The sequence below is a fragment of the Pungitius pungitius genome, chromosome 1 (assembly GCF_949316345.1).
Source record: "Pungitius pungitius chromosome 1, fPunPun2.1, whole genome shotgun sequence".
Classification (NCBI taxonomy): Eukaryota; Metazoa; Chordata; class Actinopteri; order Perciformes; family Gasterosteidae; genus Pungitius; species Pungitius pungitius.
The window spans coordinates 14,807,362-14,834,943 of NC_084900.1; the positions used below are offsets into that span (position 1 = coordinate 14,807,362).

The 27,582-nt window shown below is 46.8% G+C and overlaps 1 protein-coding gene across 3 annotated transcripts; it reads right to left on the bottom strand.

Moving 5' to 3' along the window:
• Positions 1–144: 144 nt before the first annotated feature.
• Positions 145–26,803, bottom strand: slc2a4rg (SLC2A4 regulator). 3 transcript variants are annotated; one of them, XM_037478635.2, is made up of 9 exons: positions 26,408–26,803; positions 24,700–24,878; positions 11,428–11,528; positions 9,737–9,975; positions 6,389–6,489; positions 5,415–5,685; positions 4,875–5,009; positions 4,396–4,499; positions 145–4,114 (listed from the first exon to the last, which is right to left on the bottom strand). In XM_037478635.2, exons 1-9 carry the CDS (start codon positions 26,648–26,650, stop codon positions 4,003–4,005), a joined length of 1,485 nt encoding a protein of 494 aa, XP_037334532.2. In that variant the 5' UTR covers positions 26,651–26,803; the 3' UTR covers positions 145–4,002. The 3 variants fall into 3 exon arrangements, with proteins under 3 accessions (XP_037334532.2, XP_062418324.1, XP_062418323.1); XM_062562340.1 differs by lacking the exon at positions 4,875–5,009 and having other exon boundaries at positions 5,505–5,685; XM_062562339.1 differs by lacking the exon at positions 4,875–5,009.
• Positions 26,804–27,582: the final 779 nt, after the last annotated feature.

The following is a 27,582-nucleotide window of genomic DNA, read 5'->3' on the forward strand; positions in this document are numbered from 1 at the left end:
GATTTCTTGAGGTCTTCTCCCGCGGGACTGGCGTTGGCACAGGGAACGAGTCAAAGATTTTAGGTTTCCTTCTTTGGAAGATTACAAACGTCCATCAATCAGCGTTATTTCACACGCAAAAGATGAACGGAATCCCACAACAGATGTCTTCCATTCAGGTTTATTTCTCTCACCGCCACATTACATCACATTGATCACATCAGACACGGTTCACCACTCTTCAAGCGCTAGTCACAGGCTCGACATTCACAGAAAATACTCGAGTGCACCACTTCCTAAGAAAGTGCTTCCTCCGTGTGCGCGGCGGGCCTGCTGATGAAGACTAGGGGCCTTCGGCGTTACATCTCGGAGCGATGCTAAACATGCAAAAACAACCCCCAAGTTCAACCGGACAATCAATGAGAAAACAAGCAGGAGTCTGTTGAAGGCTCAGCGTGAACACGGTTGCGAAAGCAGAGTAAACAAAGCAGAGAACTGAGTGAAGCTGCCGTTTCAATACACTTGATTTGGAGGGAGATCTATTGGCTTCGCTGCTGCTGGTTTGCACACAAAAGGAAAAACATTCAAGAAAGCGGCGGGTAGATTTATGAACAAAAAATAAAGTGGAAAAAGGCTTTTTTAATCTTTGTCATTTTAATGCACATTTCAAGGGTTTAGATTAGCTTAATGAACTGGGTAAAGGCTTAGGCGGGACCACAGTGAAGCTGAGGAGGAGGAGGAGGAGGAGGAGAAGAAGAATCTGTCTTTTAGGAAACAAGTGGAAGACGCAGGTAAAAAATAAAAGAAAGAAGCTCGCCGTCGGTTGGAATGTGGCGGGCAGGATGAAGACGCCCACACGGTCAAAACTTGATCCCGCCTAAAAACAACTTATCGTCACAAACAACGATCACAACCGCACACCATTTTGGGCTGGGGGGGCTCCCACAAAGCCACTCATTGCACTAAGTGAGATAATAAAGCAATACTGCATGGTTGCGTTATTTGATATGAATTAGCAGTGTGAAAACCAGTATGCGCTACAGGAAGTAGAAACTAGCAGGCAACTATAACAAACATTTTTGTAGGTTTTACATTCAACAGGTTTTGTATTTCTCCCCTTTGCCTCTAAGCTACAATAAAAATGCATGTTATGTTCACTAGAGCTTCTCAATCAACTTCTCCAAAAATACAATATTTTGAGCCACTATACTGTTATAAAAGCTTATTTTTCATGTAACGAGAAAACAAAGCATCACGTTCATTGCTGCATTTGTACAATAAAGCCCTGAAACTGCAAATTCCATCCACATCGTCACTGCTCATCTCGGCTTTCCCTGAAAATCCTCTAACAGTCGACCTTGTCTCGTCTCTCACGGGCAGCAAGAAAAACCATGGAAGTCATCTTAGTTCCTCGAGTTCTCTCCGACCACAAGCAGAGCTCTTACCAATACCACCCGAGGGGGGGGGGGGGGGGGGGGGGGGGGGGGCAGGGGAGGGTTTAGTGCCCAATCTAAAGTTAGCTTTACCTAAACTGCAGTAGCGTTGATCAACTCTTACCATTAGCTACCATTAGCTGAACTAGAGTTACCGTTAGCTAAACTAGTAATTGTAAAATAAGCTAGTCACCGTTAGCTAAACTACAGTTACAGCTGGCCGCAATAGTGCAAATTAAGCTAGAATTAGGCCCCAGATATGACCCCATCAACCTTCTGTTCAAATAACTATTTTGAAGTTATTTTTCGAAAAGGGTATTATATGTCCCCTCATGCTGTACTATTTATTTTGGGAGGCCATTCACAGCTCCGTGATCAAGCAACACCTTTCACGTTTTTTTATATTTTTGGGAGGCCAGGGATCCAAGCTGATGTTTTTGCTAAAATATCTGCAGAATTCCCTTGTAATTCCTTGACACTGGGACCGCAGACCTTTGAACCCCCCGGTGGAATCAGAAAGAGCTTCATTTGGAAAGAGAACCGATGGCTGCGCAACAAAAAAAAATAGTTTCAAGCACTGACAGCATCTACCTCAGCAAATCTGAAAGGAAGCAGAGAGGGGCTTTAAGAATAAAACATGTGGATTGTGAGTTTGAACACCCATTAATATGAATATTAAGATCTCAACAGTGTTTTCCATCTCAAAGACAAGGCCCTCGACAAAGTGAGCGACTACATACGTACCACACAAGAAATCTGACACAGTGATCACTTAATCAATGGGAAACCGCTCAGAGGTAAAGATCCCCTATTCCCTGAGACCCCATCTATTCTGTCGGGCAGTGACGACCCCCCTCCCTTAAGAACAGAAAAAATAGGTTCTCATCTCACACTTTGTGTATAAAAACTATCATGTATAAAAAATAGTGCAATTCATCAGGTCAGTACACCTTTATGTTGTTTTCATTGGCACTTTGTGAAGTCTGACCAGAAGATCATCTGGGATGCGGTTGGAATAAACTATTTTAAACTCTAGATTAAATTACTGCTACAGCAGTCTCATGTGCCTAATGTCCGGCCTGAAGCCACCAACAAGCACCACGTTACGGAAGGCCTGAGGACGGTGGGAAAGCACAGGCGTCACTATGGCGACAGGGGATTCCTTGTTTGTCACACGTCGCCATGGCGATGAGGTCAAGGCAGAGTGCCGGAGGACAAACTGCAGCAATATATATCTATATATAGTGTCAACAAAAATATTTCTTTAGATCAAGGTGACATGATATGAGGAAAGTTGTAATATCTCGTTGACTAGTTTAGGAAAAGTATGTTATTATCCTTTATAGAGTCTAAGTAAGTTAAACAACTTTACTTATTGGAATTTATTATTGATTTGAAAATGACTACACGTGAAGTTGGGCATTTTACTACCATCATAATTATCAAGACAATTACAAACTCTGCAGAGGTACAGTTTTAATCTGGTGACCTTCAAACATTAAGGTGACTTTTACTGGATTTTGAGGGACAACCCTTTAATGCAGTAAAGGGGGGGGGAAAAAGATCCAAGCATCTCCATTTCCTTCTTGGATCATTTATAGACACTAAACAGGTTTTAAAACTGAGGCTGATTGATTAAAAGGGCGTTTAAGAAAAATGACAATTGTATCTAAAATTCTACATTTCAGCTAAAGATGTGGAACGCGGCTATGACATCATCTTCTCAGGACACTTCTAAAAGGTTTTAAAACTTCCTGGTTAAACATTCTGAAGAATCATCAATAGTCAAAAAGATAATTCGGAAGGATTAAACACATCCAATAAAAAAAAAAATCAAAGCGTAAAAATGTTTAGGTTCCTAAAACAGATCTCCATTTTAAGAAGATAATTAAAAAGCCTGATTCATCACCATCTTTGTTGGGTTACAATCCGCACGATCTTCAACTGCGTACATCCAACTGGCTCCACGCAATTCTAACAGCTTTTCTTTTAAGAATTAAACCTTTCCCTGAACGACAAAAACAGGAAGCGAGAGGACTCTAAGAACAAGATGTCAGCCACACGCTGCAGCTTCAGTGGCGCTTTAAAGACGGAGTTCTTCTTCCACGTCTCCAGAGACGATTCACTCATCGTCCACGTCAAAAACGGCATATGGAAGGGGGGGAAACTTTTTGGTACCACGTGTGAGCGTTTTGTGGATCTGTGCTGAAGCTGCTTAACAGGAAGTATGTGTTGAACAATATGCAGATAAACTAAAATGCAGATTCAACTGTAAAAGGTGAAGAAAAAGATAGCAAAGTGTCATCTTTAAAAAAAAAGAAAAAAAAAGATCACCCCATAAACGGTGACTGCGTGATGCTCCTATAATGATCGGATAATAAAAAAAATAAAACACCGCCTTGAGGCTGTCATAAACTCACAGCAAAGAAAGAAAAGAAAGTTCCAATTAGACATTTTCCTTATTTATGAAATTAAGCTTAGAAAATAAAAGGTCTCCCATCCTGCAGTATGTTTTACATTTTGCCGCCCCGCCCCCCTTCCCCCACACCTCCAGCCGGGGCCCAGAGGATTCTGGGAAGCTGTCGTGGGATCAGTCGGTGAATCGGGTGCAGGCTTTTTTCCAGCGACAGGCGGTGCACCACATCTCCTTCTTCTCCATGCCGTACACCTTCCGGCACTTCTTCGCCTCCCCGCGGGGTTTCCTTGGTAACAGCAGACGTGACAGCGTAAAGGACACGCACACAGACATCCTACGCCCACATGGGCATAGAAACGCACTGGTGTGTGTGTGTGTGTAGGTCAGGCACGTGCACACTTTCCTTTCAATGAGTCGATGTGATAAATAAATTACAGGGAAGCGGTTTGAGCCGCTTCATGAAAAGCAGAAAGCAAATCAGATCAAAACGAGTAAACAACTGGATCATTTCAAGCAATCTGGAGCTCAAAAGATGTCTCGGAAGGACCGCGCACACAAACACGCTACCTGGTTCCCGGGATGGTTTTGGGGGGCGGGGACAGTATCGCTTTGGCGGCGGCCGGTGGCCTCTTCTCCCCCACGCCGACGGCCCGGACGTTGGTCACAGCGCCCTGAAAGAGAGGCAATGCCTTGTTATGACACCGTAAATGTATTTGAAGCCCAGTCTGCACCATCACAAGCTGCACCACCTGATGAAAACAGCAGTCGGCATCACGATGCGAGGACGTCCACTTTAAAGACTTTTTAATCAGCGCTTTGAAACCCCTCGATTGACCCTTGATTCAACAGGAAAGCTTGGGGAAGTTTGCGGTTTACTTTAACAATGTTGCCATGGTAACTTGCGTAAACCACAATGTGTGGTTGGAAGGCTCCATTTAAAAAAAGGGTGGTGTTGAGCAGGGGGAGTGAGGAAGAAACTGGAGGTGTTTCGATTGGAGATATATAATTTTTTTTTTTTTTAAACTGTGAGATTAGGCCTCACTCACCGGGACGCCTTTGAAAATGAGAGGAGGGGGTTGCCACGACACACTGAGGCCGTCCCTAGTCCCAATTCCAGGCCCGGTCCCATTAGCTAAGCCAGCCAGACCAGGACCCACTGGGATACTCACTGGAGCTGTGGCCTGGAAGACGGACGACAACCACCCCGAGAAAAGAGGACCCGGGCAGAGAGAGGAGGGGGGGGGGGGGGGGGTGCACAGAAAGAAAAACAACAGGAGAATAAAAGAATAGATATCCGATAGAAGCCTACGCTATTGTTTATTTGTTTTAACTCCAAGGGCACGAGAGTGTGGAGCGCACAAATGTACTGGAGGGACAAGAGGAAGAATAGAAGCACTGAGGAGGAGGAGGAGGAGGAGGAGAAGTGGATACCTCAAGTTGCCACAAAGAGGTTAAAACCAAGCGAACAAATCAAAGCATGATTAAGTCTCTGGCTGGAGTCTTTTCTCACATGGACACCTGGGGACGTCTCTTCTCAAAAGCAGCTCCTGCAAGACAGAAAATATAAACCGGTCCGCACCAGTTACCTGGTAGGCGTGGTCGGTGTGGATGTGGTAGAACACAGAGGGAGCCGACTGGCTGAGCAGCGTGGGGGCGGGGCTCTGCGGGCCACTCACGTTGATTTGCCCCGAGGGAGAGACGACGAGCGGCAGGGGGAAGGGGGCCGGGGGGCTGCTGGTGGTGGGGGAGGTGGGCGTCAGGCTGGAGAGGCCCTCCGTCAGGCTGTCCATGTTGACCTCGATCTCCGAGTAGTAGAAGTCCTCCTCGCCGTCGCTGTAGTCCGAGTCGCTGCCCCGCCTGCAAGGAACATGACCTGCGTGAGGCTTCAGTAAAGGTCCAGAAACTCCCCACCTTCAGTTTAATTAAACATATACAGTTCAGCTCAGTTCTTCATACCTGCTTCATGTCCACCATCTCAAATGCACTTTTATTTCCACTCAGCTCTGAACTGTTCACTGGAAGTTATAAATTCAGGGATCATTGAAAAATATTCAAAAAATCAAAAACATGCAGGCCATAATAAGGCCTGCACCGCAAAGAAGATGGCATTTTTAGATTTCACTAATTGAAGAGATGACAATGTCTTTTTGTGGGACTTTCCAGCTGTGAGTGAAGTTCTAAGGTTTCTCTCCCAAGCAGCAGAGGGCAGTAAAAGACAGTTTGAGGAAGCGACAATAACGGAGGAGGTTAAACTACGGCACGAGTCTCCTGTTGCTTTCATTAAATCAATGAATTAAATGATTAATTAAGTTACTGCCACTTGTTTTGAGTTTACTGCTGCAGTGGCTAAGCTAGTGTTACAACAGCACAAATACCACGTACAGGTATTTTAATTTAAGTATTTTGATACAAAATCAATCAAAATCTGCAAGTGCAAAATACCTAAAAAATGCTAAACCAATTTTTATAATGTTTTGGAACCACTGAAAAAACAAAAGTGATGAAGTCAGAGTTTTAACATAAAATCTCCAAATCAGAACATTGAGCGGTGAAGACTCACCCCAGGTGGACGGTGCGGACGTGTCTCTGGATCCCCGAAGAGGTGCTGAGGACCTTTTCACAGTTCTTCCACAAGCACTTGAACATCACCTTCATGGAGTTCTGAAAGCAACGGGAACCAAGACCCCCCCCAAGAGTCAGACACGTTTATTCATTCAATCCTTAATTCAAGCACCATGGTTGTTGATCCCGCCCCACAACAACAACAACAACAACCGGGGAAACATCCGTCAGTCGTGGTAGGAAGCAAACATCTGCAGAACCTTGAGGGTTCCGTAGGCTCAGGCAGTCGGGGGGGGGGGGGGGGGGGGGGGTCGAGTGCCAAACACCTCAGCCATTAGAGCAGCAGGCCCATAATACAGAACCCCACTATGTGGCAAGTTCACAGCATTCAGAATAAAAGAGAGAGACTTAATGGAGCTGTACCCGTCCACCTCAAAGTGAGCGACTCTCAGGTAGGAAGCTTCTCTGGAGGAACAATGAGGGAGGAGCAGCATTAAATGCGTCCTATCTGTTGTAGCGTTTTCCTATGCTGTGAAAGGGTTTGGAGAAACATTAGCGCTTAAGTTCATGCTACTACAGCAAAATCAAAGATGGCCGTCACTCTGACAGTTTATCTACATTGGACTCGAACATACCAAGCTGCACGGCCAAGACAAGTGATTCATCAAGATAAAGCAACTTATCGTACTTGAACTAAGAGGCGTCTGGAGCATTGAGGGAGTCCACCTAAGAACCTGACGTGTCGCAGGAAGGAGAGAGGCCGACTTGCCAAACCAAGCTTGGATGCCATGACAACGCATCCCAACAGGATCCTCACCATGGGACACCTGCTTCCTCACCAAAACACCACCCTGAAGAGCTTCCAACTGGCCAAAAAACATCCAGAGGACTTACAATACCAGGACACCATGAGGATTAACTTCCCTTCACTCAGAAGTCATCTGCATTCGGCAAAGCCATCTTTGCCCACTTCCTGCTCCTCCAGTTTAGGGTTCTCCATCTCAAATTCTTGGCCACCTCGGAGAGGGCTACAGTAATTATTTTTGCAGCTCAAAACCTTGAGTTCCCCACTAGTCAAGCAACACCCCCTCCCCCACCCACTCAACTAAACAGTTCAACCAAAGCAGCTACATTATGACCCACACCACACACCTCAACAACTGCTCAAACTTCAAAAGCTGACCTTCAGTGCAACAATCCAGAAACACCTCCCACAGAGCAGCAAAATCAATGCTCCGCCTACCGAAGTGTATTCAGCTAAAAGCCCCAAATAAAGAGGACTGAAATCACTGCGGCGAGTTCGTAGCCGGACATAAAACCACTATTTAGTACCAAATGAATGTTGCACCCAGCCAGGAACAGAGGTATTTCTTAAATGTAAGGCAATAGAAGGAGTAACTTGGGCGGTGTAGGTGATCTCATGGAGTGGAGTGGGAGCGTCATGTTGCATAGTGTAGAAACCAACCATCTTGTCCATCAAACCAGGAGGGCGGGGGAAGGGGGGGGTCACAGGGTGGCGACGGCGTAAGTGCCCAAATGTAAAGGAGTGCACTGGCTCACACGGCCCATGTGATGCCAATGTTGCTGATGGGCTCAGGTGTTTTCCCTCAGCTGATGAGCCACGCCCACCTGCTCGATACCTGCAGGGGAGGCAGCAACGTGACCTTTGACCTTTGTAGACGGGCGTCACATCCGATCCGCCTCGAATCTGATTGGATAAAATAAAGCCAGGATTTTCTCTGCTCGGGGAGCGAGATGGGCGACCTGAACCGTTCCTCCTGACCTGCCACTCACGCTTCATCTGACATGGCATCGCCAGGCTTAATAAGTGCTGCCGGCTTAATAGCGTAGCCCCTGCTATGCTGAGAGAGAACCCTCCCCCCCTTTAGATACGACACAGCAAAGCAGCCTTTTAATCCCACAAACAATCCCAAAGCACTTAGTTCCCGCTGCGTTTTCCTTGCATCTAAACACTATTACAGTAAGATGAGTGATTAATAATCCTCTTAAACAAACAGCATGCAATCCAACCCGGGGGGGGGGTGGGTCTCGAAGGGCTTACACCTCTGTGGGGTTGGAGTGGACTTTTCTTTTTTTTTTAAATACTGTTACTGTTATTTGACCAACACCTCTCGTTGGATGAGGACTCAGGGAGTAAACTATATAAAACACAAGGTGTTAACGTGATATTCCACAAAAATGTGTATTTAGTCCATTTAAGGGGTGACACGAGTCACATCGCGGAGGGTTCGGGTTTAAGGGCCGGGACATTTTGGGACTTTGTCCAATGTGTGTGTGTGTGTGTGAGTTTTTTCCTCTTCCCACTTCATTTCCTGCCTGCTTATCTTCCTCAGCGCCGGAGTCCTCTGAGTCTTTGTGGTTTTTATACACTCGGCGCCTCAATAACCTGCACAGCTGCACATCTCCAGGAGAGCTGCGTATAGTTTGCGCAGTAGTCGCGGAGGAAACGCGATGATTGATTTCTCCTCTCGCTGCCGCCATGACGGCTCCCGTGAAGCTTTTGTTGCGTCCTGCTCTGCATCCCCTCCCTCCCAACTAACAGCTTCTCCCACACTGAAAAGGCTGGAATGAGGCGAGGCTTCCTGAGACTGAGAAGCCTTTGATGCTTTAGTCTGTCAGAAGATACACGGGTTGGAGAGAAGTGAACATGATCCATTACCGGGACAAGAAGAAGCTGAGCGTGCCGATCCGGACCACTGTGGCGCTGACGTGCTGCTCGGGCTAAAAGAGAAAAGGGTGGAGTGGACCGGATCGGCACTGAACCGCGGGTGACGGACCCGTCCCCACTGGGGGTGCAAATTATAGTTTTTAGAGTTTCATGATGTATAGTTAAGCCTTTTTTTAAAACGTCTCATCTACCTTTAAAAAAAGAAAGATCTGGCAACTTCCACTAAGCAACGTCGTTATGATGCGACGCAAGGACATGTGGGACGAAATTACCTAAAGGATGGTGCAGTGGTTCCTATCCTAAAGGAGCTAAGTAAGGATGCATTGAGGCTCCTTTTCCTTCTGGCCAAAAAAAGCAACAAAGTGGAGTTCATGCTTGCAGTCAAAATATTTTCTTAAAATATATATTTTTTGAATATTATTTTTGTTCTTATTCTTGAAAACCTGTTTTCAATATTTTTTCTTTTTAAGAGTTTTTAAAAACTTTTTATTGCAGAGGACAACAACATATTATCCCACTGGTCACTTAAACGATAAAGTGCCGAAAGAACACAAATTCCCAGTTCCAATTATTTCACAATAAAAGCCTTTCTGTTGTCCAGGCGTCACAGTTAGAATTCTGATGCCAGAACTTTTTAAGTCTTCTTTCCATCTTTACCTTCCGCTTCCGAGGTATGGGGTCCTCAAACATGAAGTGCGAGCTCTCCGCGGTGTCCTCAGTCGCATCGTCGGCCCGGAACGAGAGCAGGAAGTTCTTGTTGGCGTCGTTGCAGAGCGGCGGGGACGGCGTGGAGGGCACCGATTGGTCGCTGGCGTCCCAGCTCCAGTTGCCACTGGTGGAGCTGCTGTAGCTGGTCGACAACACCTCCTTCCAAGTCCTGCTGGCCGGCTCCGGGACTGCAGTTTGAAGAATATTCGGTGAGCACAACAGAAATTAAAATGGGTAACATTGTGTTTTCAGGGTTAATTTTGTGATGTCACAAAATAATTACTGCTGCCTCAAAAAATCCTGGAAAATAACTGTTATCTCCAAAGACTAAATTAAAAAACAACTAAACAGATCTTAACTCCGTAATGGAGATAAAATGTAAAACCTGAAAAGCCTTCTCAACTGGTGGGTCGCGACCCACTAGTGGACCCGTTTTTAGTGGGTTAGGGTTAGCCTTTGCATGAAAAAAAAAAAAAATTCATCCTGTGATTTTATTTTGAAGGGACTTTTTTAATGTGGTCGGTTTCTTTTGCCGGCTCGTCCGTCCATGTTTTCAGTCAAGGGCCCCCCCCCCCCTCGTTGCCCACCTGCACCCCATTAAGGGGTCATGGTGGGTCCCGGAGCATTCTTGTACCTTATCATCTAATATACAGTACAGCTCAGCCACAGTGATCTCTGCACAGCCTTCGTTCTATCAAATCTCTCTAAAGTCTCGACTCACAAACCCTTTCTTCCCCTCTCGGCCCTTTGACCAGTCCAACGAGGTCTCCATCGGACTTTCACTGTGGCAAAACAACCCAGAAGCTGAACCCTGTCATGGAGCATGAATGTTGGGAGGTGACATGTGTTTGCTGTGGGAGCGCTGGGAGCTGAACCCGGTTAATGCGTACCATGGATCCATCTGTGTGTGTGAGGAGGCTAACATGGTGCCCGTGAAGGGAAGCTACGTAGTTTACATGGCGAGGAGCGTCGAGGGGGCTTCACAACGTCGCCTTTCACCCAAAACCTTTTCAAACTTCTCCAAAGGGGTCGACAATAAGTGCGATGACTCCGAGACATCAAAGCGACCTCCTCTCCCTGCAGCGTCCACCATATGAGATATGGAACCCCTTTGTGGTGCCGCGCTGAGAGCAGTAACCGTCGCCTGGGTTTACTGCCTGCTCAATAAATAAATTAAGGGTTCAGACTTTGACTGTCTGGCAGGGTCGGCATGGTGACGGCCGCCCCGCTGATGCTAATGCTAATGCTAATAGCTCTGTGAGAATCTGGTCCGTCAGATGAAGACGGATTAACCCACGATTGACCTTCAACTGACTGAGGATGTAATCCACGGCGTCCGTGGTTTACAGGACTCATCGCTGAAGACGATGATGATGAATACTGATGACAAGATTCTATCAACCAACAAGAATACAACCTGAGGTCGACAGTTTGAATAGTGTGTTTTTATGCGAATAACAAAGATAATATTTAAAAGAGTTGATGGTTTTAAACTGAACTCGGAAAACTAAAATATATTGGATATATGTAAACAACGAAAAACATCTGTATCAGCACATAATGAGAATGAATGACCCATTTGCACCCATAATGCAAAGCGGTGCCTGAGGCAGCTGGGCTGGAGGGGGGCGGTACGTTACCTGTGGGTGCAGAGGAGGGGGGGAGCACCAGCGGAGATGTTGACAGTGAGGTCAGGACGGTGGCAGCCATCACCTCTTTATCAGCGTGACATGAGGGCTTCCTGCACAGAAACACACACACACACCAGAGGTCAGCACACTTCAGCTGGAAAAAAAGCAGTTTGTTGCTTTGAGAAATGGAAAATGTATTTCTGGAAGAAAAGGGCCGGCCTTCCCCAGAGAAAAAGTCTCTGTAGCCCTGAAATAATCAACGGTGATTTTGGATTTCTGCCCGAGCTCCAGACTGCTACAAGGAGGGAAAATGCAACCTAATTTCAATGTTTTAAACAGTAAAAAAAAAAAACAACAGTCCCATTATTCCTGTAGAAATGCATTTTGGGTTTTTTTTCCACTACTGAAAAAAAGGAGAAAGAAATGTGTTGTTGAGAGAAACTGAGAGAAAGTTGGTATTGGAGCCCTGAGATACACAGCTACGTGTACAGTAAGTCACACGAGTAAACGCGTGTGTGTGTGTGTGTGTGTACGTGATGGAAACCCCAGAGAGTGCAAATGGTTTTATGGAGTGTTTTCAGGCTCAGAGAGTCTGTTCCTCCCTCCCTGTCCAGTGCACCACCTGCTGAGCGCTCCACCCTGGTGTGTTGTGTGTGTGTGTGTGTGTGTGTTAGGTAATGGAGAAACACACTAACAGCATGTTTTGGGTGATTGGGGGGGGGGGCACATTCAACATGCAACAATATCCCCTCTCTGAAACAAACAAGTGCACCGACCCCACACACACACACACACACACACACACACACACACACACACACACACACACACACACACACACACACACACACACACACACACACACACACACACACACACACACACACACAGTGCACAGTTAAAAAACCAGTACGAACGCACAATAAGGCTGTGCTTTAGCCTATAACAAAGTAGATTGTGTCGTTCTGCAAAGAAGCAAAAAGTTCTCTGCTCCTCGCACACTTTCTCTCTTCATTTCTGTTCTTCTTTGAAAGCTAAATAGAAGGAAATAAGAAACTTATTGGGGGCGGGACCAAGATCTCGCCCATGCACTCTCACTAAAATATCACTAAAATCTAAGAGGGTGCGAGCCATCAAAGAAACACACTGAGGTGAAGTCAGGTCCACCGAGTGCAGCTATGAGTGTTCATAGAAACACACACATGCACACAAACACACATACACATGGCCTGCAGCTTTAAGAGGCCTTTGTCCCGCCCCCAGACTTCTCCACTACACAACCAGAGTAAACTGGTTTGAGGCGATCTCTGAGCCAAGCCCTCAGTCCTGGCAGAGATCCACCCGCGTCTCAGTGCACACGCACACACACACACACACACACACTTGAGGCACAACAAAAGTATGGTGCAACAAGTCAAGGAGCGTGCTCACACACACACACACACACACACACAATTCCGTGTACACAAGGAGAAAGCGGCTGAGCTCCCACGCTGCCGGGCTGGAAGCGAACACATCGCAGAGGAATGAGACACGAAGGAATCTCTCAGAGAAGCAACACGACGCACAAAAAGCTGCTGGTTCACTCCCCAACATCTCGTGTGTGTGTGTGCGCAATTATAAGACAAATACAAACATGGAGCGATTCAGGAAGCAAAATAACAACATCCACACCAAAGCTAAAGCACTAGGAGAGGAGAGGCGGGTAAACATGCAGAAACACAGACACACACACACACACACACACACAGGCGTGAAGGCACAGTTTGGATGAGTGAGGACGAGATAACGAGATTAGCCGTGTCCTGTTTCAGTCATTAGTCGTGTTCTCAGGGCCACGCTTCTGATTCAGCAGATAGAAAAAGAAATAAAAGAACAGCTTTAAAGAAACAAGCTTTTCTGCATCATGTACAATGAAGTTTAACAAAGTCATTTCAGGGGGGGGGCACAGACTAAAGATCCATCTTTCCAATACGATGTACTGTGGGGATCATCAAATGAGCGTGTTATGGTTTCTAGTGTTTCACACACACACACACACACACACACACACACACACACACACACACACACACACACACACACACACACACACACACACACACACACACACACACACACACACACACACACACACACACTGATTTCCTGACATTTTCCTTCCCGTTTCCCGACAGAAGCTTGAAACTTCACCGCAGTTTCACTACATCTGGTGTGTTGTGTGTGTGTGTGTTAAGTAATGGAGAAACACACTAACAGCATGTTTTGGGTGATTGGGGGGGTCACATTCAACATGCAACAATATCCCCTCTCTGAAACAAACAAGTGCATCGACCCACACACACACAGGCACACACACACACACACGCTGAGGTATTTCATGTAGCGTAGTGACACCGTTTATACTCTTTGTCGTGTGTACTTGCCTTTAACACCGTTTACTGTATCTGCACGTGTGTCACTCTCTCTCTCTCTCTCTCACACACACACACACCCACACACACGCCTTCCTCCCTCACCTCCTATTGGTCCGTGGCTGAGCCAAGACCCGTCCCCTGTGGCAGCGGCTCAGCACATGGACAGGCTAAAGTCAACAAGCTAGGCTCATAGGGAAGGAGGAAGGGAGGAGGAAGGGAGGAGGGAGGAGAGAGGGAGGAAGGAGGGACGGCTTTGAGCCAAAACACAAGTAGCAACAACAAGCCCGAAGTGGAGAAAAAAAGAGGGGAGGAAGAGGCCCGGCATGTGTGTGTAGTGTGTGTCCTCCTGAGACGGTGTGGTTCGGTCCATTTCAGTGTGTTGACGAGTCAGAGAGGACCGACCCGCGTTGCTGGTATCGGCGGGCCGCTGATGGCTCGCCTGTGACGGGGGATGAAGGTCGAGTCCGTCAACGCGGATCAGTGAGAGCGCTTCACCGGTTCTTAGTGTCCACGAGTCAATCGGATACTTCTTTGGTTCCACAGTAATGGGCCTCACCAGAGTCCACTTCTGTTGTTCGGTCCGCACCGCTTTTATTTCTATTTTGTGTTTATTGGTTTTCAGTTTTGTTGAAATGACTTCTTGTGTTTTACAAAAGATGAATACGGTTAAAAGGAGTGGATGTGGACGATGTAACTCTTTATAATGAGACTAAACACCACAGAATTAAAAGATCATTTTGCTTTTGCTGGAGGATTTTCAAGATGAACTCATTGAGTAGTTGGACAGAAAACTTCCAACAGTGTTGATTTCCACACCAGGTGCAATGAGGCCATTTGGACTTTGACACTGCCCCCCCCCCATCCCTCCCAGTCTGCTGTTGTTGGGGAGACGGTCGTGCCTGCCCTCTATATATAACGCAGCACCTCTGCTCCAGTTACCGGCACCGACCAAATCCCCCGGATCCGCCTGGTTTATGGAGCACATTACCAGCCCCCCCCCCCCCCCCTCCTCAAGGTCTGTGTCGACAGCACGACTTCGAAAACACAAACACACACACACGCTAGGCTAATAACTCAACAACAAGTGTCCTTTCCATCTTCATCTATTCTGCCTGACCTCATCTCATCAGTCTCCCTCCCACATGTTTGGCACAACCAAGGCCCAGAAGCCAGAAGCCCCCCCCCCCCCCCCCCTCCCATAACCCCACCCCCCACCACTCCTTCAAACCCCCCAAACACAGAGCTGCTGCTCTCTGTGGACCGTTTGCAACAGGTCTACACATAAGAGAGGGCGATTGTTCCATTCTCAAAGACCAATATAACTTTCCCGCTGAACTCACCGGAGGTCTCTCTTGTGTGTGTGTGTGTGTGTGTGTGTGTGTGTGTGTGTGTGTGTGTGTGTGAAGAAGAAAAAAACATCTTTTCAGGAGAAGAGAGGAAGACTTTCATTGTTTTGAGTCTGCCGACCACAAGGCACGTCCGTTTGGTATCACCATGATTCAGAGTTCAGTGTCGCTGCGGAGGGGTCTGAGCTCCGCCAACAATAATCTCTGGAGACAGAGAGAGGGGGAGGGAGGGAGGAGGGAGAGAGGGGGAGAGGGAGAAAAAGAGGGAGAGAAAGAGGGAGAGAAAGAGGGAAACAGACAGACACAGGGAGAGAAAAAAAGCAGCTGTGTTTGCCTCAGACTGGTAAATGATTGCGGCCGTGGAAAGCTCCCGATGCCACTCTGCCACTGAGTGTGTGAGTGTGTGAGTGTTGGTGGGTCGCTGCGTGCAGGCGCTGATGGCGCTGACGGCGCTGCTCTCAGCGCTGCTCTCAGCCTGTTATTGCTGTCTTAGTAAACAAACCAATGCACCCGGACACTAACACCCTGAAACAGCAGTTTGCAGTCAGGATTCACAGCTTTCATTCAATCACCTCGGAGGAAAGCACATATGTTCACATACTCATGCTCTCTCACACACACACACACACACACACACAGACAGACACACACACACAGCCCATTGAGTGCCATGTCGGTGCAACCAGACTGTATTACGTAATCTGCCCTGTCGTTGCTAGCTCTGCAGGCACTTGGTTACAATTAGCAGAAAGCAGCTGACCCATTGACTTAACGAAAGGCCCCCCCCCCCCACCCCTCCACCCCCATAACAGTTGTTTGACCCCCCTGTTTTTCTCCAATAAGCCTGTAAATACACAATAACCTGGTGGATCACCATATGATCCCCTTTGAATCACACATGTGGTGTCTGTCAATCTAAACATTTTCACATCAAAAGAATTGTTGTGTTGTGTTGCTTCATTATTAGTCAGATATTATAATAATGATAACGATAATAATAAGTTCAAATAACAACTAGACTCAGCCAGAGGGGGGTCTTCCTGTAAAGCCCCCAATGATGTCATCACACCAACACCAGCTAGAGGTAACATTACAGCTGTGCGTGTTTTGGTCGTCCGTACACATGAGGCCCCTTTCTTAAGCACCCAGGATTTGACCCCCCCCCCTTCCCTAACCAGGCAGTGTCTCCTTAATGTGGGCCTGTTAGCGGAATTGGCCATTCAGGCCTGGGACAGTACTCTCTTTATGTCGCTTGATGCTTGAATGCCATGGGGGGAGGTCCTGGGGGGTTGTTGGGGGTCCATCACGAGATGCAACATGGGAGATCCTGTAATGTCTTCCATAAATCTGCATTAGTAAAATGATATACAAACTGACGGGTACTTGGGTTTTGTTCAGTTTTGAGTCCTGCTTTAATCTTCTTCTCCTAACAGCAGCAGCAGCTCACTTTATTGCCCCGCTGTCGCCTCGGGCTGCACAACGAGATTAACTTGTAGCTATAGCAACTTCTGTCAGTCCCCTCCAATAACAACGCTGTTGCTATGGGAACGAGGGCAGCCTCTCCTGAACAGGGGCCTTTGATTCTTTTGCTTTTTTTCCCTCCCTCCGTCCTCCACTGAGGACAGCAAACAAGATAAGTTCCTCTGGTCCTTATCGAGGCGCTTTTTCATTTGAGTCTCGAGGTGATGCAGCGCGTCAGAGGAGTCGGCCTCACGCTACTCTAAAAAGTCCTACTTCCATGGAATGGAATCCAAACCGAACCGTAGGATCGAATCAAGTAGGAAAAAGTTTATTCTGCATGTCGTCAGCTGAGCGCCCCCACCCACTCACATGAAGCCAAAGCATTGACTTCCAGAAGTAGACCACAGCACGTCCTCAACAGAGCGCTCTCCTCCTTCGTTCCTCATTCTGCCCCCCCCCTCCCCCCCTGCTCTTGAGATTCGGCCCTTCTGCAATCACGAGGCAAACTGGTGACAATCCAAAAAAACACCCGGCTTTCTCCTCACGACGTCAAATATCTGCTCCGACGAGTAGAAGAAAGGAAACTCAACCAAATCATTAAAATTGTGTGTAACGAGGTAAAAGACACTCAAAACAACAGTATCTGTAGCTGCTAGTATTGATCTTCATCCTTCAATCAGGCTCCACCTGAGGATGTAGTACTTGGTAGTTCTTTGATTCATTTTTTGTCTCTTTTATTTGAAATCGTTAGTTTTTTTATTATGTCCCTCATCTGTGTATTTTGGTACGCTGCGGGCCTTAAAAGAAAAACAAAGTTGTAGCAGTGATTCATTGAATAAAAATGGCTTTTAAAAGCGATTCGGGGCAAATCTGTGTCAGCTTCCAATTTTCAAAAAGCCCGCCCACACTTCAACTGGTTACCACTGCTTTAATTTCCATTATTGACAACATGAATAATCAAAGACTCTTTCCATTTACGGGCCCAAAGTTTAATTATAACGACATCGTGTTATTGGCATTTATTGACAAAAATAACGAAAGAGTTAAAGGAAGTTAAGGAAGTGTTCTCTGCTTTTGACCCTTGATATCAACCCGTCTCCATGTAGTGAGTGAGAACCAGCGCAGTGGACGGACCCAAACACAGGGGACCCTGGTGCTCAGAGACAATGTCACTTTAGTCCACAGGGGGCGCCAGAGTCAACACGTTCAGACCACACTGGGTACTAACGAATATAGCAACAGCATAAACACGTCTTAAAAAATGTAAGTCCGCTGGTGAAAGGCGTGCACCTCTCTCCAAGCGCCCTACAAGGGAAGGCCGCGGCACGACACCAACAACCAGGTATTCAAACCCCAGGTGGATGACGACAATAAAAACCTCCACTGCTCGTCTTCTTACTGTCAACAAACATGTTGAAATGTAATGTTGGAGCTTTAGACGCGGGATAAAAATAACAATAGGCCCAATCTCCGGCCCGCAATGTTGATTCTTTTCTTTTTTACTCACTAAATAATCAAAAATAACCAAGAAGTATCGAAAAGGAACCGATACCCGTCTGTGTGACACACTATGGAAGATGATCCAGTTCATCAATCACAGATATGCGCTTAGAACCATCATACCAGTACACCTCATTCTCACTCACACACACACACACACACACACACACCTTCTTTGATGCTGTTAAACCTGGTCGAATGTAAAGGGAGCAGAAGTGAAAGCAGAGCTGGAAACAGCTGCTCGGTACGTGGATAAAACACGTAGCGCTCGCTGCTTCCTCTAAGGTAACAAGAAGGGTCGTTAATGGTTACTTTTTTTTAATGAAGAAACCACAAAAAAATAATAAAAATATTGTACACCGTTAAGGAGAAAATTGTCAGCCGCAAATCCAGATCGAGACCCGACATAGAACTGTTTATGAGCGACCCTGGTCTCATGACTCAGAGCGAGCCGGTGGAGACGAATCGATCATGTTTGTAGACTGGAGGACGACGCGCTCTGATATCTTGATGCCACACGTGAATAATTTGGAATACCATTTCAAATCTGGTGGTTTTATCCTTGCAGTTGCCTTCGTCCTTCCCTTTATCTCCCTCTTTGTCCTTCTTGGTTCTTCCATCATTGCGAACACAAGCTGCTGTGTGTGGCTGTAATGCTGCTGATTTATTGGGCAGATCAAACACGAGCGAGGGAGAACTCTAACGCTGTTGGACCAGAAATCAGCCGGGTCCCCTCAATAAATCACACAGCTCATGTTTATTGTATACCCACACATCAACAAGAGAACAAGAGGGGAAGAAAGAGAGAACAACTTTACACTTTTTGGACGACCAAACGCACAAGACGCTCTAATATATTTTTTAACAGACCAATTTGAAACCAAAATGAACGATGCTGCATCAATTCTGATTAAACTTCAGTTATTATTGAAGAAATGGAAATTTGGTTTTGGGGATAGAAAGCTAATCTGTTCCCTTTGCTGCTTTTGGTTCACCTTAAACTAGGTGCTAACAAAATATATTCACGAGGTGGACATTTTCTGGGCTTCTTTTTACAATTTCAACCTCTTTCCTCTGTGTCTTTTTTAAAAGGTGGTGAATACGAGATTGGAGCGAATCTATAACCTCTCATCAATTCTCAATATTGTGACAACTAAGCCGGTGGCTTACAGCTAACAGTGCTAACAGCTAACAGTGCTAACAGCTAACAGTGCTAACAGCTAACAGTGCTAACAGCGCAAATAACACGCTAACCACGTTTACTACGGCGTTGGAGCCATATGGAGCAGTCCCTTTGCTGCAATGTGACGTCGCCAAACACCACACATTGCTGCTCTGATGCTCTGAATCCCGTTGCGTCTTTAAGGACCCGAGCACGAGGTTTGACCGAACCGACCAACCTAAAGACAAATCTATCTCTAGGAGACCACAGATCCCAACGGGGGAAACAACCAGCAGTCTAAGGCTCTGGACCTCCTCTCCCCGTGCAAAGTGAGCTCATGAATATCACATGAACTCAATCTGCCACCTACAGTATGTAACTGTGTGTGTGTGTGTGTGTGTGCACGCGGGTGACGCATGTGTAAACATCCCTCGCTGACTCAGGTCCGAGCGATTGCTGCAGATGTTCGGGGGCGAGAGCATGACGGCGTCACTGGCAGATCTGTGTTAAGTGAGACCTGACCACCGTACCACTGGCACAGAGTGAAAGTGTGTGTGTGAAAAAGAAAAACACAAATGTGATCCCTTGTAGCGCAGCTTGATTGATTGTCTCGCCCTCGCGAGGATGAGTCACTATCCCGGCCCACACAGCACCATTGTTGAGGACGCGCATGTCCTCACACACACACTCACACACAGAGCGTAGAGGGTTTCTGGCGACCTACGAGGAACTGGGCCCATCGGTTCTGAGTTCAGCGAATGCTGAAATCTACGCAGGGCTTTGGGCTTTTTAAAGAAAACGATTTACACAATGGTCAAAAGGTGAACACCAAATCAATCAGAAGAAGCCGGGAGTCCAGGACTCGAGGATCCTTTAACCACAAGGGAGAAGACATGTGACGTCCCTGCGGATGGAGCCACAAACCTCAGGCAGCATTTAACATGCTGACGCTGCGAGGTAGACTCCATGCTTCAGGGGTTACTGACACGGCGACGAAGGACAACCATAAACATGTCAGCCGGGAGGAAAATAGTCCACTCATTCTCCTTCAGGCCGGGTTAAGTTTTCTCTTTCTCTTGGTATCTCTTAACAGGAAAAATCTAGCTAATGAGAAGGACGTTGGAGTACTAATTAGAGACATTAGAAAAAAAGAGTTGGGCGTTTCCCAGACTCCTCTCTGTTTGGAGTCTGGACTGAAACTCACTGCTTGTCATCAGCAAACTGGGATGACTTATGAGACACTGTGTGTGTGAGTGTAAAAGAAGCTAAACTATTATAACTATATTAAAATGCTGCTTCGATATTGCAGCACGCGAGAGCCTCGACTCACAGCTTCATGTCTCTTCATATTTCATCTCTCTCCTATCACAGCGAGATTTCATTTCGGTAACTTCAGCCCACTACTTCTGTTCTGTCCCCAATGTTTGGACCGAAAAAACAAATTGGAAGTGGTCATCGCCCCCCCCCCAACGGAGATTAACAACACCGGCATAGTCAACTTGTCCAGGCAGTTCCATGAGCCATGTCAAGTGGGCCGGTGGTGGATGCACGGAGCGGGACAAATGCAGTGGGAGGTTGCTTGTGGAGGGGTGAAGGGTGAGGCAGACCGGGGGGGGGGGGGGGGGGGGAACGTAGCAGCTGCCGGCTGGTATGAGGACACAGACATCGATTGAGGGGAGAGACGGTTGACTTGTGTTGTTCTCCACATGCTACCGGGGCAGAACAGGAGGCCCGATGCGAGCCAGAACTAATCTCTCTGCCGCAGCAGCTTCCTTCTCTCCGTGATGGTCTTTGTGTTTTTTAATCTCACCCTATAGCGTCTGGCCGGAGGACAGATGTTCAGCGGAGGGATTCACAGCGTGACGTAATGATATTTCGGAGCCCTTATAAACGTAACAGAATCTTTCCAGAACATTCCTCCCAGGCTCCCATAGATGATTAATGTCTCATTTGTCAAGCGGACACGCACATGTTCACCTGTTGAGTTAGCTTCTCTTATCACTCTTTGCTCTCTAAGAGCCCTCCTCAGGCCCCTCGGAGCCAGGAGGCAGCGTGGGGCCGCGAGGCGTCGGCGCCGATAACCCGTCCGCGCTGCACATGACCGGGTCACGGGGCCCGGGCCTGTGGCCCGGCGTGCCAGATGCCGGCTCTCGTCCTGATCTGACCCCGCTCTGTCACACGACTGCGTACATTGAGGATGACCTTTAACCCCCACCTGCCCCCCCCACCCTGCTCCCTGTCGACGCAAAAGCTTCGACCTGTTGTGGTCCGTAAAGGGAGAAAATAATAAAAATCGTCTCCGGTGAGACGATTCCATGGAAATGGACCAGAGGAAGAACAGAGAAGAAGCGGCCGGCTCCACTTGAGAAGCCATGTCAGCAGTTTGGATGTGGGTTAAGCATTCCAGACTGGATTGGGGTGGGGGTGGGTGTCTGACCTTCGACAACTGGCTGTAATGGCTCCTTTGGGAGGGAGCGGGTGGACTTTGCTCCAGCCAGCCGGTTCAAACCCTCCTGGTGACTCTTAGAACCAACTGAGGCAAAGGCTGGGTTGCAATTATATACAAGACAGAGAACCCCCCCCCCCCTCCCCTACCCCCCCCCACACACACAGCAGCCAGTTGCTGTGGTGTCTTGTTTATTCAGACTCAGTATTTTCTCGCAGTTTTAAAATCGAATGAATTTAAATTTAACCGAAAATCCTGGTGAAAAATGAAGTGAGAATATTATTTTCACCCTCAGTTCATAACCGCCGGCGTCAGACTCGTGTGGGGTTTATTTGTGAGAATCACCCTGCTGAATAAAAGGTGCCATCTTCTGCATCATCCAAAAATCTGTCGAAGGAAGCGGTTGGGTGGTAACCTTTAGGGTTCAACCTCTAGAAAATACATCATCCCCTGCAGCGCTCTATCGGTTACGCCCACTGCGGGTCTCTGCTTGTCGAAAGGACAGTGACCTACTTTAAAAGCCCCGCACACACGACGAGACGAGGTGCGACCTCCACGCCGTGTGCACGTGTGAGATGCAACGCGTAAGCCTCACTGAGGCGAGCGGCGGCTTCGTGTGTCCGCGGGGTCTTTAGAGCTCTCTAATCCGGCCTCAATGCCGGTCCCCCGAGGGTAATGAGAGGCTGCAATGACAGTGACGAAGCGTCGCCACGGTAACCCTTACTTGGACGACGAGTGAGGGTGGAAGTGTCCGCGCGGGGTTATTTGTGATGAAAACTACAAACGTCTGGATGTTAAACAGAGCTACACACAGTATATACATCTTTGTATATATTTAAAATAAGATAAGAAGTTTGGTTACTGCAGACATTTTTTTTGCCCACAGGTTTTAAATAAATATAAATATAAAGAGATACGTACAGTAGTCAAACTGTTTGCTCCTCCCCTTTCTTTTTTAATAGTTTTAATAATTGTTTTGTTTTTCATTTATTTTATTGTAAATTTTCTTTTGAGATGAATTGTACTTTTGGGAGCGGCTATGCTCAGTATAATGACAATTTATTTATTTTTAGTATTAAAAACATTTTTTATATGAAATAATACAATTTGAACAGGCATAATACGTTTGAAAATAGACCAATAGAAAACTAAAATAGTTTAAATTCAAATGTAAAATATATATATACTGTATATATATATATATATATATATATATATATATATATATATATATATATATATATATGCATACAATAATACATTTCCAAATAGACTGAATAATCCAAAGGTTTGAATTGAAATGTGGCTTGTGGCCTCTTATGAGCCTATGAGCAGGATGAAGAGAGCGAGTTAATAAGAAAAGGTCAGCAGAAGGGGCGGGGCAAATATAACGTTACGCAACCTCTCCCTGTGGAGTGTCAACTCAGAGCTTTCTGTTGTGGCGCCAGCGAGAAGTGACACAGCGTTCACTTCGCTGTGGAACGGACACATTGAAATCTGTTTGGTTGACAAACTGCGGATGTTTTAAAATCCATTTGTGCAAAATAGGAAGCATTGATGACACTAAAGAAACAAAAGGCTCTGGTGTTGCTATGCAGATTAAGTGAAGAGCTGCTCTGTTTTCAGACCGTACTGTACTGCCACCGGGCATCGTCTGCTGTGTAAGCCGCCTGGCAGGCAGACAGCGCCTCGACACAGAGCGTAACCAATAGCATGCGTAGCAGGAGGGGGAGCTGTGCTCGGGCACCGCCTGCAACCCGTTACATAATCGCTCATCACCGCACCAGGCATTTTCTCCTCCTTCGGTTGGTTGTTTGTGCGCTCGAGTCTGCTTTAAGATCCACAGAGAATTTCCTGAACACAGATGTGCACGTGTTTGTTTTGAAATCATGCAAAAAGCCATGGGAGGAAAAACTCCCCACGCAGCGCATGAAACTCATAAAGAAACCACACACACAGTTGCATACGGAGCTTCCTGCCTGACCCACTGTGAGCTCATCACACTGGTGCATCCGCTAGCTTAGCTCGTCAGAAGGGATATTATTGAGCTTAGAGACAGTCAAGCGAGACACAAAACATACGCGGAAAAAAGATCATCTGCTCAAATGGCTCTTAAAAAACAATATTCAACTGTTATTTCTGTCTGGGTGCAACGGTGTGTATTCGGTAAACGTGACTGGTGGATGACCTCTGACCCAACACAGCCTGCCTCTATAAGTCCTTCAGCAGCCTCCGTGAAAAAGTCGGCATTGCAAAATTTGCACATATTTTGAAATGAAACGGTTGATATAAAAGTCAATCTTAATGTGTTTCTCCCTCGATAACAGACATGTTTTCTTTATCTTCCAGGCATGCGTCTTCATTCCAGACCATTTGCTAGTTGGTTTGTGTTGAAACAGAAAAGAGGCAGCGTGTCGCAAAGTGCCGTTGAACAAATATAATATATAATAATATGAACGAGCTGCAAAAAATTCTCCCAAAACCTGAAAAGTATTGGCATGCCCCTGTGTCTTAATCATAAAGTTGGACCCAAATCTGAATATGTTGCATGCATGACCAATGTTGACGCGTTCTGAATGAAGGAGGGATATCGGGGAGCGCCTAAACGTAGTGATGGAGGCCCCCGATTGGGGAAAACTGGATGTGGTTTCCTGATTTACCCGATGGCTCCCGCTCTATTCTCCGTCGCCTGAGGCGATTGGGCAATCCTGGCCCTCACCTCCGGCTCTGGCTCTCTCAAAGCTCCCCAGGACGGAACACCAAACGTGTGGTCGAGCGTTCCAGCTCCAAACCGCTGTTGCCAGAGGCCGGGTTCCATTTCTATTACTAGCTAGAGCAACACTTTGCTCTCGCCCGCCACAGAATTCCGCAGTGGAGTTGGCTCGCAGGCAGAGTGAGCGGAAAGAAGCCGCGGGGGCCCGCGGGCGAGAACCAAAATCACCTCCGTACCTGTTTCTGGGGACGGGGATGTGGGAGGAAGGGCGGGGCCCGCTGCGCTCCGCCTGTTTCCCTGGGTTCCTGAGGTCCAGGTGCACGAAGCCGCCCGGCGACACGGCGGGGCAGTGGGTCGGGCTGGCCCTCTTCAAGATGCCCGAGGAGCCCGAGTCTTTGTGGTCCCCGGGGACGGCCTGGAAATGAAGGGGACACGTCGTGGTCAATCCATCATTCGGGTTTGATTGAAACTATTTTGTCAACAGATTCAACATCTTCACTCCTTCCGTTTTCGAAGGTTTTCTAGCAAATGTATAGTTTTTCTTCTGCAATGAATCTTGAGGTGAAGAAATGCTGTGAACACCTGATCAATTCTGACAAGCTTCCATCTCGACTCGACCGACCATATTTGTGTGTGAACTTCATTTGATTCCAACTTGAAAGGGAAAATTGGCTCAACTGCAAAACATCATCCTAAAGAAAATCAATTATCCTGCCAGCTATTTTATAGATTATTGCTGTATAGATTTAGGGCTCAAAAAATGTAAAATAATAAATGGAAATATTTTCTTCAAAAAACAAAGAGCTAAAGATTTGTTAATTATATTTGACTGGGCGATATGCTCAGAATCTTCAATCACGATAAAGATAACTTCATGTCTCAAAGACAATCTAAATGAGATAAGATATTGATAATCATGTCTTAGCCCCACAGCAAACCCCCCCCCCAAAAAAAAACTAAAGTTTAATTCATTTATCAGACAGAAAAGGTGTAATAAATAGGTAAACAACTAAGACTAACTTGTTTTGTACACTTGTGTTTAAATGAAGTACTTGTCAATGTAATATTTCTTTGGGAAACCTCAGGAGAAAAAAGTTGGAAACATTTATAAAAAGTAATTATTTCCATGAATTCACAGCCTGTTAATCACATCAAACAGGTGTGTGAAAGAATGAAAAACATAACTTCAGATGACATTCCATCAAAATATTCCACATCATTTATCTGAGGAATGTTTAAACTGTTATTAACTATTTATATAGGATTTCACCTCAATCTGGGTTAATCCATACCCATGAACAAGGGTGGCAGTTCTCCCCCTGTGCATATTTAATGTTACAATAAGTAACTCACATCAACTTCCCCCTGCAGGGAGAAAACACACAAGTGCTAGCGAACTGAACTCAAAAAAATAACAATTTAAATGTAAACGTCATGCAATAAAAATCCCTGCTCCACAAATCACACAACAACGTATCACACGTCGACCGAGAAGTACCAGCGTGGGTTCGGCGGTGGCTGCAGCCCTCCCCGTGGCTCCGCCCTTCGGCTATGGGGGAGGAGGAGGAGGAGGAGGAGGGGGGGGGGGCATGGCCGGTAGTTTGAAGTCCCTGCCCCCCTTTTCTTTCTGTAAACTTTGCACACCGAATGAGCCGCCATTTACAGTGGGTCAAATACCACGTTATTGCCGCCGAATGACAGCAGTTGGTAAAACATGTACCGCCTGACTTTAAAACACACACACACACACACACACAAACAACAACAAAGTAGTTTGAGGGCGACACATTAAAAACGCAGTATACGAGAGTGAGCTGTCATACGTGCGCACGTTCCGGCGTAGGGACGTGACGTCGCCCGGCGGTTAAACCTGCGCGTGCGGCTCACTTTGAGCGGCCAACGGAGGCAGAAATAAAGAAAACGAACGGAAACCCCGGTACTTACTTTTTCCACGTCGTGAAACATTCGACCACCGGGAGATGGGACGGTCCCTCGCGCGCAGTCGCCGTCCGTTCGGCATTTGTAAAACACGGGCCCGTTAGCGCACACCGGCACGGGGCCGCCGGTCTCCGCCGCGGGGACCCGGTTGTCGCGCAGCACGGAGCGACCCGCCCGGCAGCCGAAATCGGCGCCGACGACCCTCGTCCCGACCAACGGCTGTTGCTCCGAAATGTATCTGGAATCCATTTTATTTCTTCAGTCGGACTAAAGAAAGAAAACCAGCTTTCTATAGAATTTAGTGCAAAATTCAAGAGTTAGAGACATTTATCAGGATTGTCGCGGGTGTCCTACGTGTAAAGTTTTGCCACCACCACCCACCCAGGATATCCAAAAAGCCGCCCGGACCGGGGGGGGGGGGATAAAATGTTGTTTTGCCTCTTTCCTCCAAAAAGAATGCCACGCCTCCTCGGCCTCGCTCCTATTGGTCAGCAGCGTACATAAACATTGCACTTTGGCACGCGTCCACCGCGGAGCGGCGTGTGATTGGCCAGTTTGACTGCGTCAATCACCAACGAGAGCGGAGGGGGGCGCGTCCGACGGTTTTCACCGGCCGGTGTTTGTCGTCGCCGAGCCGGCCTTTCGAGGCGGGGAGGGCGGGGTGAGCAGGAGAAAAACAGCTCGCCGGCTCCTGGAGCAACCGGCGCATTTAAGTTCTTCTTTTTCTTTCTTCCTTTAAGTTACCCCTCCCCCCCCCCCGCCTCTTATTTGTGCAAAAAAAAAATTAGTTTCTGAAGTGAAATTAAAAGAATACTTTCCTGACTCCATTCAGCGAAAAATAATGTAATCCAAGAAAAAAATAGTCCTGCAGTAAATGCAGGTTTATGGTTCAACGCTCCCTCAAAGAGGGGATCTTGTTTGCATTCTTAAAGTGGGGAAAATAGTAGAGACACTGTGCTTTACTACTGGTACTACTCTACCGTTGGTGTTCTTGTGTACACTTGATTTAGGTTTTGTTTACAAAATACTCTGAATAATACTGGTGAATTCATGCACATGTAACCATCACGTCTCCTTATAAAGTAAAAATGTTTTGGGACCATTTTTCTGGCCATAAAAAGTGTTGGAAATGTGCAGGACAATGTTATCACAGGCTGTTTTCATAACTGTCATTAATAGTT